The following is a 15057-nucleotide window of genomic DNA, read 5'->3' on the forward strand; positions in this document are numbered from 1 at the left end:
GTTGACTCATTGGAAAAGACTCTGATGCTGGGAGAGACTGGGGACAGGAGGAGAATGGGATGACAGAGGATGAGATGGCTGGATGGCATCACCGACTCAATGGACGTGAGTCTGAGTGAACTCCAGGAGATGGTGATGGACAGGGAGGCCTGGCGTGCTGCGATTCATGGGGTCGCAAATAGTCGGACACGACTGAGCGACTGAACTGAACTGAACTGAACTGAACATGTATCTATTCTGTTTCTTAGATAAAAAATATTTTACCAAGGATCAAAAGAAGAAACCCTAGAATTAAAATGGGGAGATCTATATATCACAGTGGATGTCTTCTCAAACTGATAACGTTTAGCTTTTAAGCAAAATAAAGTGCCGGTTAACGTAAAACTCAACCACAAAGACTTGAGATTTTTGCTTTATGAAGACAGAGAATTGAAACTCTTTTATGCCATAAATGTGCATTCGGAGTCCATGAACCAAGCTCTGCTTTTACTTAGGGAAAGAATGTTTTCCTGTCAGACCCCGTTCTTCCCATTTCTTGGTAGAAACATGGTATGGAGTGCAACTCTTGGCTTCCTGCTGGTGCACAGGGCGCTCCTGCCCAGCCCACTTGCACTGCCTACCAGCCCTGCTCTGACATGATTTCTCCTGGTTCTGTTCTTCACTCCACATCCTGTACTTGATGGGAGTATGTGACATGCTGCTCTGACACTATTCCATTAGTGTTGTCTTTCTACTGGTGCCCTTGCTTATTGCAAATGTCACTTACAGCAGCAGCTTAAGGGGCTCTGCTGGGCTGGAGAAACCATGCATTCAGGAGGCCTGTGTGCAGCAGATAACAGACCATGCCTTATGAAGGCAGTCAGGAGACAGATCTGTAGGTTTGCTTCTCCGCCTTCTGATACCATTAGGTAGTGGGAAAAAAGGTTTAGGGGGTCTTAGTGTGTTAATGGGCTTCCCAAGCAGCTAAGTGGGTAAAGAAAAGGCCTACAATGCAGGAGACACCAGAGATAATGGGCTCGATTCCTGGGTTGGGAAGATCCCCTGGAGGAGGGCATGGCAACCCACTCCAGTATTCTTGTCTGGAGAATCCCATGGACAGAGGAGCCTGGTGGGCTATAGTTCATAAGTCACAAAGAGTCAGACACGACTGAAGCGACTGAGCACAGCACAGTACATAGCCCCTATATTACTGTGCAGTTGGTATTTTCACAAGCCAATTTTATGAGGTCACCTTCAGACTCAAGAATCTGCAGTGGCTCCCTACTGCCTACTGACCAAATCCACATTCCTACATGTGCGTTTGGGGCCACACTTACTGATCCTGGCTCACCTCTAAACGGGGAGGTCATGTAGCCTGACACTAGCATTGGTAGATCTTATTCTGAATTCCAGTCCTACCACTTATTCCTTAAGCAGGTTTGAGCAAGTTACTTAAATTCCCTGAGCTGCATTAAACACCTTGAAAAATGGGAATAATAAACTCTATCTTGCCAGGGTTTATGAGAATTCAGTATAATGCCTAACACAATGGGTTGGCACAGTTCATTTATATTTTCATTTCTTTGTTCACATCAGTCCCCAGACTGGAATGCCCAACCTCCTACCCTCTGTCCTTAAAAAAAACAAAAATAATAAAAACTGTTTTCCAAGGCTGATCCTAAGAAAATCTTCTCCATGAAGACTTTCTAAATTTACTGCAATCCACAAGAATAATGTTTTTTTGTTGGTGAAAATTATGTTTATCCAGTAAAGAAGGCTGGCTTCTTTGACCAAGGAAATCACACAGCTTTGGAAAATGATGAGATAAGGGAAAACACACATTCCTAGATAGAAAGGGAGAAGAATCTTCCAGGAATAAAAGTCGCTTGGCAGAACGCTCCCACATTCAACCCAAAATATTTCCCTTTACCCTGAACTTTCTAGAATTCATCTGTATTGCTCACTCTCAGAGCCATTTTCTTCACCAATTTTTCTTTGATCAGGTCATTTACACGGGTCTTTTTGTGTCCACCAGTCTCTAAGCTCTTAATAGAGTGAAGAATTGCAGTCTCTCAATTCATTTATTTGTAATTTATTTGTAATTCTATATTTATAACATCTACATCTACTAGTTAGTCTAAATTATTTTCAAGTCCTCAATAAATACTGATGGGAGGATCTATAAATGGGTGGGTAGGTGGATGAATGGAAGAATAGATGATAAACTTTTCATGTTTGGCTCATTTAGAAAGAGAATTTTAATATCTGTTATCTGTAATTAATATTAAACTGTGCTTTGTAATTAAAGCCTAAATTGTTTAGGCAATGCCTCCAAGTTTTATACTAGCCTAATGCATATGTTCCCTTGATGAATTTTGATAGCTCACATATGCTCTTAGATAAAGTAAGAAGATACGCCATCAAAATGATTAAATGCTCTGTGAGTAGAAACATTTAAGAACCTCACTGATTTTAAGTGGGTTATTAACAAAATAATATATATAATATTTACCGTATGATCAGTCTTGGGTATAAATAAAATCCACAACATATTAATGAAGAATTCTTAGAAAAGAAAAATAAGTTATAGCAAAAGGGGAAATCTAAAAGCTAAAAATATGATACTTTTCACCAATAAGTAATCACATCTTTAGGACCTATCCTGTCACTATTTCATAGCAACACACCTGAAAGAAAACAATAATTCAAAACTTTGTCTGTCCTCCTCCAGAGACAAGATGCTGATCCCAAACATCAGTCTTCAGACGTGCCTGGAATCCACGTGAAAAGCTCGAGTGGAGGGGATTCCCTGGGAAGTCTTCCTTCTCCCTTTTAACATTTCTGCCCCAACCTGGTGATCTGGATCAATAAACCCTTGTTTTCAGCCAGAGGCCATGGTTAGAAAGAATCTAATAAAATAAACTGTAGTAAGACATTAACAAAATGGAGCAAGCAGCTGTGTGGGACCCATTTGGGACCATAGAAACCTAGCAAATCTCAAATTGGATCTTGTCCTGTATTTTTAAGAACAGATGTGACTAGGTGTGACTATTTTTTTTTAATAGATGTTATTTTACTGGAAAATTATTTTCCATCCAAAGCCGTCTTTACTCTCCAGCCCATTTCTCAAAACCCCCACAGGTAAGATAAATACTGGTGATTCCTAAATCTTGTTTATTTATAAAATCAACAAATACAACATGAGTGCCTAGTAAGTGTCAGACACTGCCTAAGGGGCTAAAGATATATCAGTCTTGCTCTACAGAGATTATTATCAGTAGTGGAAAACAGCAAGACTAAGAGATGTACAGGCATCCCTGGTGGCTCAGACTGTAAAGAATCCGCCTGCAATATGGGAGACCAGCCTTCAGTCCCTCAGTTGGGGAGATCCCCTGGAGGAGGGCATGGCAACCCACTCCAGTATTCTTGCCTGGAGAATTCCATGGACAGAGGAGCCTGGCAGGCTACAGTCCACGGGGTCATATGGAGTCAGACATGACTGAGCGACTAAATACACACAACAAGATGTACAAAAGAGGAAGATAAGTGTAATAAGTATTAAGCATTGGCTTCCGTGGGCATAGAAGAGGTGGCCTAATCTGGGTCAGAGGAAAGGTAAGGACACTAAGTGAAAGTGAAAGTGAAGTGTGTCCGACTATTTGTGACCCCGTGGACTGTAGCCTACTAGGCTCCTCTGTCCATGGGATTTTCCAGGCAATAGTACTGGAGTGGATTGCCATTTCCTTCTCCAGGGGATCGAACCTGGGTCTCCTGCATTGTAGACAGACGCTTTACCGTCTAAGCCACCAGGGAATTCAAGGACACTAAAGGGATCAGCTACTCAACCTAAAATTTGATTTAGGAGACGTAAGCTTGATGGGATTGAGTGGGAGAAAGACTTTACAGGATGAAGACAAAGAGTTATCTGAGCCAATAAACAGCATATGCAGAGGCTTACAGAGAGAGCTGGCACACATGCCATTAATAAAGAATTAAAATTAGTTCTGCAGTTGCAGCTTGGGTGGCAGTGTAGAGGGTGGGGAGAGTAAGACAGATATAGGCCAGGAGATTCTCAGGAGCCAGGAAATGAACTGGTACTTTAGGGGTAAGGAAAAGCACTTGTGTGGATTTCAATCCAGGATTTGAAACAGCCTGGATTTTTAAGGCTGTTCAACTTGAATATGGTTTTGTGAAATATGGCATAAATTCTTGTGTGCAGCATGAGATTCTATGCGAGTAAGATGGGGTGTGAAAAGCAATAGATGAATGTCTGGACTTGACCTTTCTCAAGCAAATCTGCGTAGCATTTTCTAAAGCAGCAAAGAGCGGTGAAAGAAGGAAGTACACCATGTGTCGGTTTCTAGGTAACGACAATAACAAAACCCCGAGAGAGGTGAGAGTGCTGTCTCCTCAGGTTGTCAGGTAACAAGAGCGACAAGCAGAGGGATGCCACAACAGCAGCTGGACTTGCACAGAAGCCCAGCCTCACATTTCACTGCTAGAGTTGCTCCTTCTGAGCCCCTCTGAAGGCAGACAATAGCGGGGAACCACATGGGACCAAGCTTATCCTGGTCCCTGCATGGAGTCAGGTTGGCATAGGACAAAACCTGGGGCTGAGAAGTCTAAGGGGCTTAAGGGGATCTGTTTTGCCTCCGTTAGGACTCTGATCACCTGGACAACGTGCGTGAGTTCCCTGAGTCTCGGCCTTCTCCCAACGTTCAAAATACGGTGACAACTGCTACTTCAGAGGGTATTTTGGAGGAGTTAAAAAAAAAACACGTAGGAAAGGTACCTCAACTCTCCCTTGGCATTTGGCAGGCATTTGATTTGATAAGAGGAGGCTCTGGCTATGAAACCATCAGCTTCATTACCATATGAAAAAGAATGGGTAACAGGGAAGGTAGAAGAAAAGAAGTTTCTTCATAAGGGATAGATGCCTTGGGAGCTACTTTATTGAGTCTGAATTCCTTGAATGGCCTAAAGTAAACAAATGTTCTCAGCCTGAGGGTATGTGTTTTTTGGCTCTTCACAGTTGATAGTCACACGGATGGCAGGACTATGACTCTTAAATTAAGTATTCACTGAGTAGACTTTTTTCCCCAAAACAAACATATAATTAAGATGTCAGGGTGTATGTGTGTGTGTGTGTATGAGTGTGTGTAGAGATGACTCCTCTATAACACAGCATAGAATTAGGGAGCTGAAAGGGTTGTTCTGTTATATACCACTAGCTGAATAGGATAATTCTCTGGCCAGATAACAATAAGTTTATCTCCATTCAATGTTGCTAATCCATTTCTACTCGAATTCATAATTTGCTCCCTGAGTATTGCTTTATGTGTTTGTATGATAGCAACTGAGGACAAGGGGTCTCGAGGGGGTCTGATGGTCCCTCCTTTGTCTCTTTCTCATCAAGTCTCCATCAACAGTGCTGGTCCCTATGGGAGCATGAGATTCCTAATGCCTAAAATAGGTAATTCATTGCTCCCTTAAGAGAAACAAGCCAAATGAACTGATGAGGCCAAATAAGCCAACTCTGTAACCATGTGTGGTTCAGAGGGGATTCAATTCTATGAAGACAGGAACAGCACCAAGAACATATTGGAGGAAAAATGCGATTGAATGAGGAAATTAATGCCAGGCTTATATCTGAGCTTTTTTACTTCCCACAGATGTGCTATGCTCCATCAGCACCCAATCTTCCCAACAGTCTCAGAAAATTCCTAAAGAGCTATTAAAAAGTAAATTAGTAAGCCGTCTCATTTCATAAAAGATGCAGACTATAACTTGCCACAACTAGCCAAAAGCAAAAGCCTAAAACATTATAAATGAGAAGCAGAAAATTATATTAACCCTAATTTATTAACCTTCATTAAGAAGGAAGCTGTATTACTTACAATACCAAGATACGGAAACAATCCAAATGTTCATGGATGAGTGGATTAAAACAATGTGAGCGTGCTGCAGTCCATGGGGTCGCAGAGTCGGACACAACTAAGCGACTGAACTGAACTGACTGAGCTATGTAAATAATAGAATATTATTCAGCTATAACGGGCTTCCCTGGTGGCTCAGATGATAAGAATCTGCCTGTAATGCAAGAGACTTGGGCTCAATCCCTGGGCCAGGAAGATCCCATGGAGGAGCGATTGGCTACCCACTCCAGTATTCTTACCTGGAGAATCCCATGGACAGAGGAGGCTGGTGGGCTACATTCCATGGGGTTTCGAAGAGTCAAACACGGCTGAGCCACTAACACACACACACATTCAGTAAAAATAATGAAATTCTGCCACTCATGAAAACATGGATGGACCTTGAAGGCACTATGTTAAGTGAAATAAATTAGACAGAGAAAGATGAATACTGTATGCTCTCACTTTTATGTAGAATCTTTAAAAAATAAATAAACCTAAGCTCAAAAATGCAGATAACAGATTGGTGGCTGTCCGAGGTGGAGACTGAGGGCTGAGCAAAAGGGGTGAAGATACTAAAAGTATAAACTTTTAGTTATAAAATAAATAAATCATAGGGATGTAATGTACAATACTGTGACTATAGTAAATAATACTGTATTGCATATTTGAAAGTTTAAAGTAAATAAATCTTAAATTTTCTCATTAAAAAAAAAAAGAAGAAGGAAGCTGCATTTGTTTAGGAAAAATCCCTTAGGATAGAAGGTGAGAGCCCAGCCCAAGGTTGCCTTAATTTGTATAAAACCATTCCACGCTGGAGGAGATGATGAATGTACCCAGGAGAGGAGAACAAAAGAGAGACAAAGGGGACAGTGAAGGATTATGTATTCTACAAGGTGGTTCTTACTTGTGAACCTCCCAAATCTTTAATAAAATTGCTAAAACTCAAAAATATATACTTTTATAAAACTCAGTGAAGAATTTTGTACCAGGTTTTGGGTGAAACCAAAGCAATAAACTTGGGAGCAGGAGACAGAGGAGGGGGTGTACAGAGTCCAGAAGCACAAGAGAGAGAGCCGATTCCAGGGCACTGGAATTGGATTTGAGTGCAGTTTAACCAAACCCTTACAGGATAGGTCTTTGGGTCACGTGGATACACAAGTTTTCGATTAGTGGCCAGTGAATGTAAATTTCTTAGCTGAAAATCTCACCTTCTAACCACACAGGGCACTTATTTTACATTTATAAAGTTATTTGCCCTAAAGCTCTGTTGCTCAAGAGATAGGCATATACAAGACGTTTTAAAAGAATGGTGTCAGTTAAAAAGAACTGTTCTGGCTTAAGGTCAATTTCTAAATGATTTCCCCTTAATAGATTATAGGACATCCATTGCAGACCTTCACTCAACCAAAACGGGAAACAAGCTCTCCTGAGATCAGCAATTGGCTACTTGGGATTAGTGGAGAGAGTTCTTCTGTGAAAGGTCTCTGCTCAATATTCAACAACATCATTGTTTTCAGAATGCCTCAAGCCAGGAAGGATCAGCACACATTTTTTTTTTTTTTAATTTTGATCATCACACATTTTAACAATAACTTTATTTTCAGCCCTTTCCAACAGAAAACTCACCTGCAAAATAGATCTCAAAAGTACACTGCCTATTACAGGATAAATTAGGCAACTTTCTTATCAAGACTTGTCCAAGGATCATTAGTTTAAAGCCATCGGTGTACATGCCAAAGAACAAGAGAAGACATTCAGCGATGCAATGTTGGCTCACAGGTTAGAGGTTCCAAAACCAACCCCTGCCCACCCCACCCATAGAGAAGTTCAGAAGAAAAGAAAATAATGAAGGAGGAGAAATGAAAACAGCTTCTGTGGACAGAATCAGCTTATACCCTCAACTTTTCTTAAAGTTCAGACCCTTTTTTTAGTAGAGATCTTAGCAATGTCAAGTGTCCATAGCAAGTATTATCCATCAAAATCCTGAAATGATTAGCATCTCTCACGGCAGAGTAACATTAACAGGCCCGGAAATCCTCCTTCAAGACGGGTATACATTGGGATGCTCCTCTCCAACCAAAGATTAGTCAAGCCGGATGGTTTTCTCCTCCAAGTACAACAGAAAAACCTACATATCCATAGAAACAGTTTCTAGAGCTTTATTGGTTTATTTGCTCTATTCCAAGTCCTCAAAATTGAAATGATCTTTCCCATAGGGACCACCTGCTCCATCATGATCTCTGACCCACCCTTTGTTGAAGAGGGAAGAGGAGGAAGAGAGTGGACTCACCAGCTGATTGCTGTACCAGTACAGCGACGACCCCTTCAGGACCACCCAGAACTTTTTCCATTTGTTGCCTAGGAAAGTTCCTTTCTCCTTTTTCTTATAGAGCCATCCTTGGCAGTCAGCATGCCCCAGGTCTTTACACGATATCCTCCTTCGACTCATGCTGAAAAAACCTGCAAACGAGTACATGAAAAAGTATGTAGCGTCGTATCCTGATTTATAAGACAGAGTGAAAAGGAACTGTACACTGTTTACCTTCAGGAAGTTGCATTTTTGTACCAAGATTTATGCTTAAATGTGAAAAATAAAGTAATTTATCGATTTTATTTTTAAACATTCATTTGGTGCTTAGAAGGGACAAGATCAAAGAAACAGTGAGACACATGCAGGTGTAAGTCTAAGAACATTCTTCAATCGAGTAAGTTGAAAACATGAAAATCTTGATTCTGGCAGGCACATCACTGCACTAACCAGCTTGTTTCAACAATAATAGCAAGTTATGCAAGAGATGGAAAAGGGTTAATGCCCACCTAGAAACACAGCCACTTGCCGACTCAGTGCCAGTCTTTGTAAGCTCTATTGACATACCACGGGGGATTAATCCAAATGAACAGCAAGCCATCATTTCTTAAAATCGATCCAGAAACAAGATCCCCACATTAATCTGCCATCCACGTCCTGGTATTAGCATTAAGACAGACAAAAATCGGATCCCAAATAAGACATCCAGAAGAACACGACACTCACACACACAAATAGGGGATAAAGAAACAAAAGATCTAATTACCTTGAGTTTTCTTTCTCTGCTTCTGACGCAAGGGAACCTGCTGGAAATGCAGGAAGGAGAGAAAAGAGGAAATTTCTGATTGTGTTGTAACATTTGTAAAGAGAGAAGGAGGGAGGAGGTGGCAGTGTTTATGAGCAGGATGGAAGCTAAAAAAAAAAAAAAAAACTCTCCAAGCAGAGCTAAAGGGGCGCTTACTAGCTGAGGCACAAAATGTGCTAATTAGAATCAATAGACATTTAGCTGCACCTGAAGAAATACGTAACACAGCATTTATCACTAATGTTTCCTGTTTCCACCCACAACCACCTTTCTCACTACCACTTTAGTTATGACAGGATAGCGTTCACTCAAGTTCTTAAAAATAATACAAATATCTCCCCTGTTATTTTTTGTGAGAGAAGAAAAACTTATAGCCTGCTTTATTTTGTGCCATTTCTAAAGAGCAGCAACTATATAAATAAACCTGGAAGACAACCATTACAATCTCACAGGACTACAGGTTTACATCAGACTACTAAATTCATGGTCCTGCTACCTCCACCAGGTTGCATGTAAACCACATGAATTAAACATCCCAGAAAAAGAAGTTCCACAACCTCTTTTGGTGAGGTGTAAGTACCTATCAACCCTCCTTATTGGGAAATTCTGATTTGCAGCCAGGTTTAATTCACATATTGTCTTATGGAAGATAAATCAATTACCAATTTCTATTTTATACTAGCTCTTCTAAGATTCAAATTAGAAAAAAAGATACTATATCTGAAATACACATTTTTTTCACAGTACATTTTAAACAATTCATGTAAAATCATCAGACAAAAATAGAAAAAAAAATCTTTCAACTGGCTGTGTGTGTGTGTGTGTGTGTGTGTGTGTGTGTAATTTTTTTTTCCTCCATGACATCTAAGCTGAATTCAGTCAGGGTTAAATGACATAATCTTCTGAGTGGAGAATTTGAAAAAAAAAATGTACATAATCGAAGAGGAGTTCTAAAAATTGGTATGCAATCCTATTACAAGATCTTATAAAGTTATTCTAGATGCACCTGGCTAATATCCTCTGTATCTAACTATTGCTCTAATAATTACAATGGTTCTACTATATGTTTGAAGAGGGAATATGACAGAGTGGAAGTAAGATGGGATTTTTAAATCCAGAGACCTGAAATCAACTTACAGTTGTTGTAATTAGTAGCTGTGTTACCCAAGGAAAAGTCAGTTTAGCACTCAAAACCAACTTGCTTCATTTGTAAAATCAAGATATTTATAAATCCAATCCCATAAGTCTCATAAGTATTTAATATGATTGTACACAAAAATGCACTAAAAACTAAAAATCCTTTATGTATGCACTGTAATATTATATGATTATAGATATAAACAAATTTTTCATATATAATAAACAAAAATTTCCTATCAAGTTTTAGGATAGGCAGGATTTGTATTTCTCTCAGATGTATTTCTCTCATCATTTAACTTCAATGATGACGTTAAAGTGCCTTAAACTGTATTTCCCAAGAAACATCATACTGACATTTTATTTTACAAATATTAGAATAAAATTTTATCCTTGAAGAAATAAATCATTCTTTTGAAAAATGGACATGACAAAGGCAATATTTGCTCTAAATTTTAGGCAAGAGAAGACATATTAGAGTCATGACAGGCAACTAAAATTTAGGCATTTTTGACCAAATTCTAGTCATTCCCACTTCATAAGATATCTCCCACACTGACCTGCATCCTGATCTAAAATTCCCACTATTCTCTCCAACGTTCTTTCTCCTGGGTTTTTTTCTATATGCAATTATCTGAGTTCAGCAAAGCCCATTAACAAAATATTTTAACCCAAACATATTGTTCACATAATGTATTTTATTTTGATAGCTAGAACTTAGCTGACAGCCAGGACTGAAAAAGAAGAGAGTAAGTCAATTTAGACAGTGGGAATAATTTAAGAGAATCTGGGGTCCAGGAGACCCCAGGAAGCTCTCAAGACAAATTAAGAACCACAGGGGAGTAGGAAGAAAAGGGAATTGTAGACAGAGGCAGTTCTAGACCGTTCTGGCGCATCTGAACAAGGTCAATCACATTAGCTTATACAAAAAGAACAGCTTAGAAAAGGAGAGAAAGTAGGAGAGGACGCTGTAGGATCCATGAAGGGAGGCAGCCCACGCTCTACCCCTTTTGACTGGGAGCAGGTGAATCTCCTCCATCCATCAATTATGGGCTAGTACTCTTGCCTGGAAAATCCCATGGACGGAGGAGCCTGGTGGGCTGCAGTCCATGGAGTCACAAAGAGTCGGACATGACTGAGTGACTTCACTTTCACTTCACTTTCATGCATTGGAGAAGGAAATGGCAACCCACTCGTGTTCTTGCCTGGAGAATCCCAGGGACAGGGGAGCCTGGTGGGGCTGCCGTCTATGGGGTCGCACAGAGTCGGACACGACTGAAGCCACTTAGCAGCAGCAGGCTTCGCAGGTGACGCTAGGAGTAAAGGTATCTCCTGTTACCAATGCAGGAGATGAGATGTAAGAGACATCGGTTCAATCCCCGGGTTGAGAAGATCCTCTGGAGGAGAAAGTGGCAACTCGCTCCAGTATTCTTGCCTAGAAAATCGCATGGACAGAGGAGCCTAGTGGGCTACAGTCCATGGGGTTGCAAAGAGTCTAACACAACTCCAGCAACTCAGCACAGCACAGTTTGACAAGGTCTTTCCAGTTCTACCATACAAGCTGATGGCTGGTTCTAGAGAAAATCCTCTATCAAACTGCACGCTCTGTCTCAACGTGGCCCCAAAACAGGCCTCGGTCTATGCTAGATTCTTGCACCTGGACTAATGAGAAGTGGGGCTCTAGGCTGGACAATACCTCAAGCAGGGTGAGCACCAAAAACCAAGAGGAATTTATTCAGATTCTTTTTTTTAAAACTAGGGGAAGGAGTTTAGTCATTGAGTCAGCCCTACCCCTCAGACAGAACTTTTCCTAAGGCAAATGATCACAAAATCTGTATAAGTGTTCAAACTGTTTTCCCCAACCAGAAGCTGAGCTGCATATTACAGGAACGATAAATTAGCGGGAATTGCATTTTCACTTGATCAACATGAACTTGAAACCTAAATTGGTTTACATGAAAGAATGAAAACAATCTTGAGAACTTAAGTAAGTTTGAGATATGTCTAACTCCTCACAACAGGAAGTGGAACCCACGAACTCGTCAGTTTCAAAAAGATCTCACATGTGGTTTATTCCACTAGATGAGCAAGAAAAAGCCAAGCAAACAGTGAGCATTTTATGAAACCATTTTTTTTATAGGGAATTATAACCATTATAACAAATGTGTGTGTAAGTATGCTCAGCCATGTCCGACTCTTTGTGATCCTATAGACAGCAGCCCGCCAGGCTCCTCAGTCCGTGGGATTTCCCCAGACAAGAAGACTGGAATGGCTTGCCATTTCCTGCTCCAGGTGATCTTCCTGACCCAGGGATTGAACCTGTGTCTCTTCATAACAAATATCTGAAGCCTAATAAGGTATTTTTCTCACAAGATTTTCTTCCTATTGGGATATTGTAGGTAAAACAAAATTCTGAATTTGCCCTAATTCGGCTCTAAAATTTGAGGAAATTTTTCTTTTAAATAAATATTTCCTTTTTATGGAAAAACAGTGTTTTTCTTTTACTTTTTAAGGGGGGATTAAAAAATTCACTTGATCACCAATCACTCAAAAACACATGCTGTATAAATATACAAAGGAACCAGTGTAAAATATACAAATGGACCTCCTCTGATATTGAATGATGGTGTTCACATCCAAGTTAAGGGTAATTATTATACTGATTTCTAATTTATATAGCAATTAAATCTTAAAAAGTACAATTTACCCGTGACATATTAAAATTCACCATAAAATAGTTTGTCATTACATCAAACTTCACAATGGTCTCGTCTTAAAATTATACGGTGATATGTTATGATGGGTCCTGATTTGCAGCATTTTCCCAAGTTCCACGGAATAAAACCTCACAGCAGTGTCAGTTTTAAGCTACCAATACTTTAGGTGGCCAGCAGCCTGAGCCAAAGGACACAAGCAGCCTCAAGCTCTAGGGTAGTATTAGTCACTCCGTCAGTCCGACTCTTTGTGACCCCATGGAGAACAGCCCACCAGGCTCCTCCATCCATTGGACTTCCAGGCAAGAGTACTGGAGTGGGTTGCCATTTCCTTCTCCATTAACCAAGCCACAAAAATTCCTAAATTTTTTAGAGCCAAGCTGATAAAACCATTAGGGAGTTTCTCTACAAAACACCTTTCCCTCCACCCCCCCAAAAAAATCTCTCCTTTTTCCTGGCAAATTAAACTCAATTTTGTAAAGAGAATTTTCAAGCTTTAAATATTAAAATTTCACCTGTAAAAATACATGAAAAACTTGCTACATTTTTCCAGAAGACTAGCCACCTTAAATATTACAAGTTAATATGAAAAGAAACCCTCTGATAGTGAAAAATGAAGATAGATAAGAGACTTTATAATAACTATAGACAATAATTGAAAACAATGATAACCACAAAACATAAAGCTTATAGTTAGTGTTTGCCAGGGTGAGTCTTTTCATAAATACTTGGACAGAACTGTCACATTTACAGCTTAGATGTTATTACAACGCACATTTTACAGAGAAGAAAAATTTTTAATTAATGCTTATTGGAGTATAATCGCCTTACAGTGTTGCGTGAGTCTCTTGCCATACGGCAAAGTGAATCAGTCACATGGGACGCACCTCCCCTCTTTTGTAGATTTCCTTTCCACCACTTAGGTCAGAGGAGAAAAGTGAAGTAAACCAAGATTCAGGGTTTTGCCCAAAGTCACAAAAGGAAACGGCAAAATCATACATTTATTTCAAGATTAAAATTCACAAAGTAATAACCTTTAAGGTATTTGCTTCGGTTGTTGATGTTATATAAAGTAAGAGGACAGAAAGGCGGGGATTGGAGTTTGAGGAGAAGCTGGATGCAATGGCACTTTCTACACTGAAGAGAAATTGGAGAAATAAAAGAACTAGGGAGAAGAGAAAGAAGAAGGAGAAGAGAAAGAAGGAGGGACAAGGAGAAGAGGGTGAGGAGGAGGAAGCTAGAAGGTGGAAAGTGAGGGAGAGAAATGCATCGGGGAAAGAGTGTCTAGTTTAATCAGTGGGATAAATGACAACAATATAGAGAACTGTGGTGTTGGAGAAGACTCTTGAGAGTCCCTTGGACTGCAAGGAGATCCAACCAATGCATCCTAAAGGAAATCAATCCTGAATGTTCATTGGAAGGACTGATGCTGAAGCTGAAACTCCAATACTTTGGCCACCTGATGCGAAGAGCCGACTCATTGGAAAAGACCCTGATGCTGGGACAGACTGAAGGTGAGAGGAGAAGGGGATGACAGAGCGTGAGGTGGTTGGACGGCATCATCGACTTGATGGACATGAGTTTGAGTAAACTCCAGGAGTTGGTGATGGACAGGGAGGCTTGGCATACTGCAGTCCATGGGGTCACAAAGAGTCAGACAAGACTGAGCAACTGAACTGAACTGATAGAGAACATGGCTTAAGTAGAGAAATGACAACCCACTCCAGTATTCTTGCCTGGAGAATCCTATGAATAGAGGAGCCTGGTGGGCTACAGTCCACAGGGTCGCACAGAGTCAAACACGGCTGAAGCAACTTAACACGGCAGCATTTATAAATATATACATATATATCCAGAGTAAACATATTGAGTTTGATGTATATAAGACACATGGAAAAATACCATATATAGTATTTACAAGTCTAGAGATGTGGGAGAAGTCTGGAATAAAGACCTAAAATTAGGAATCATCAGCATACAGAGAGTGGAAATCTTGAGTTTGGGTAAGATCACTCAGATGTGTAGGATGTAAAAGGATTGAAGTCAAAACCCAAAGGAAGACCAATGCGTTTACACAGAACGAACAGAGATGGAGACTGCCAGGAGACGGAGCAGACAAGCAAAGGGAAACAAGAAAGTCAGGAGAGGGATTGTCGTGGAAGTGAGGGAAAGACTGAAGGGAGAGGTAAGCCAAAA

At 40.3% G+C, this 15057-nt stretch overlaps 1 protein-coding gene across 2 annotated transcripts in view; it reads right to left on the minus strand.

Moving 5' to 3' along the window:
* Positions 1–9489, minus strand: part of IPCEF1 (interaction protein for cytohesin exchange factors 1) — a 77695-nt gene extending 68206 nt beyond the window's left edge. Inside the window, exons 1-2 of one of the 2 annotated variants that reach the window (XM_040238725.1) lie at positions 8972–9489; positions 8188–8357 (exon numbers count right to left, since the gene is read on the minus strand). In XM_040238725.1, coding sequence (XP_040094659.1) covers positions 8188–8346 — 159 coding nt within the window. In that variant the 5' untranslated portion in view covers positions 8347–8357; positions 8972–9489. Of the gene's footprint in view, positions 1–8187; positions 8358–8714; positions 8925–8971 lie in introns of those variants that run through there. The other variant, XM_040238726.1, reaches the window with a different exon arrangement.
* Between the last annotated feature and the right edge of the window lie 5568 nt (positions 9490–15057).

The sequence above is a fragment of the Oryx dammah genome, unplaced genomic scaffold, assembly GCF_014754425.2.
Source record: "Oryx dammah isolate SB20612 unplaced genomic scaffold, SCBI_Odam_1.1 HiC_scaffold_4, whole genome shotgun sequence".
Taxonomy (NCBI): domain Eukaryota; kingdom Metazoa; phylum Chordata; class Mammalia; order Artiodactyla; family Bovidae; genus Oryx; species Oryx dammah.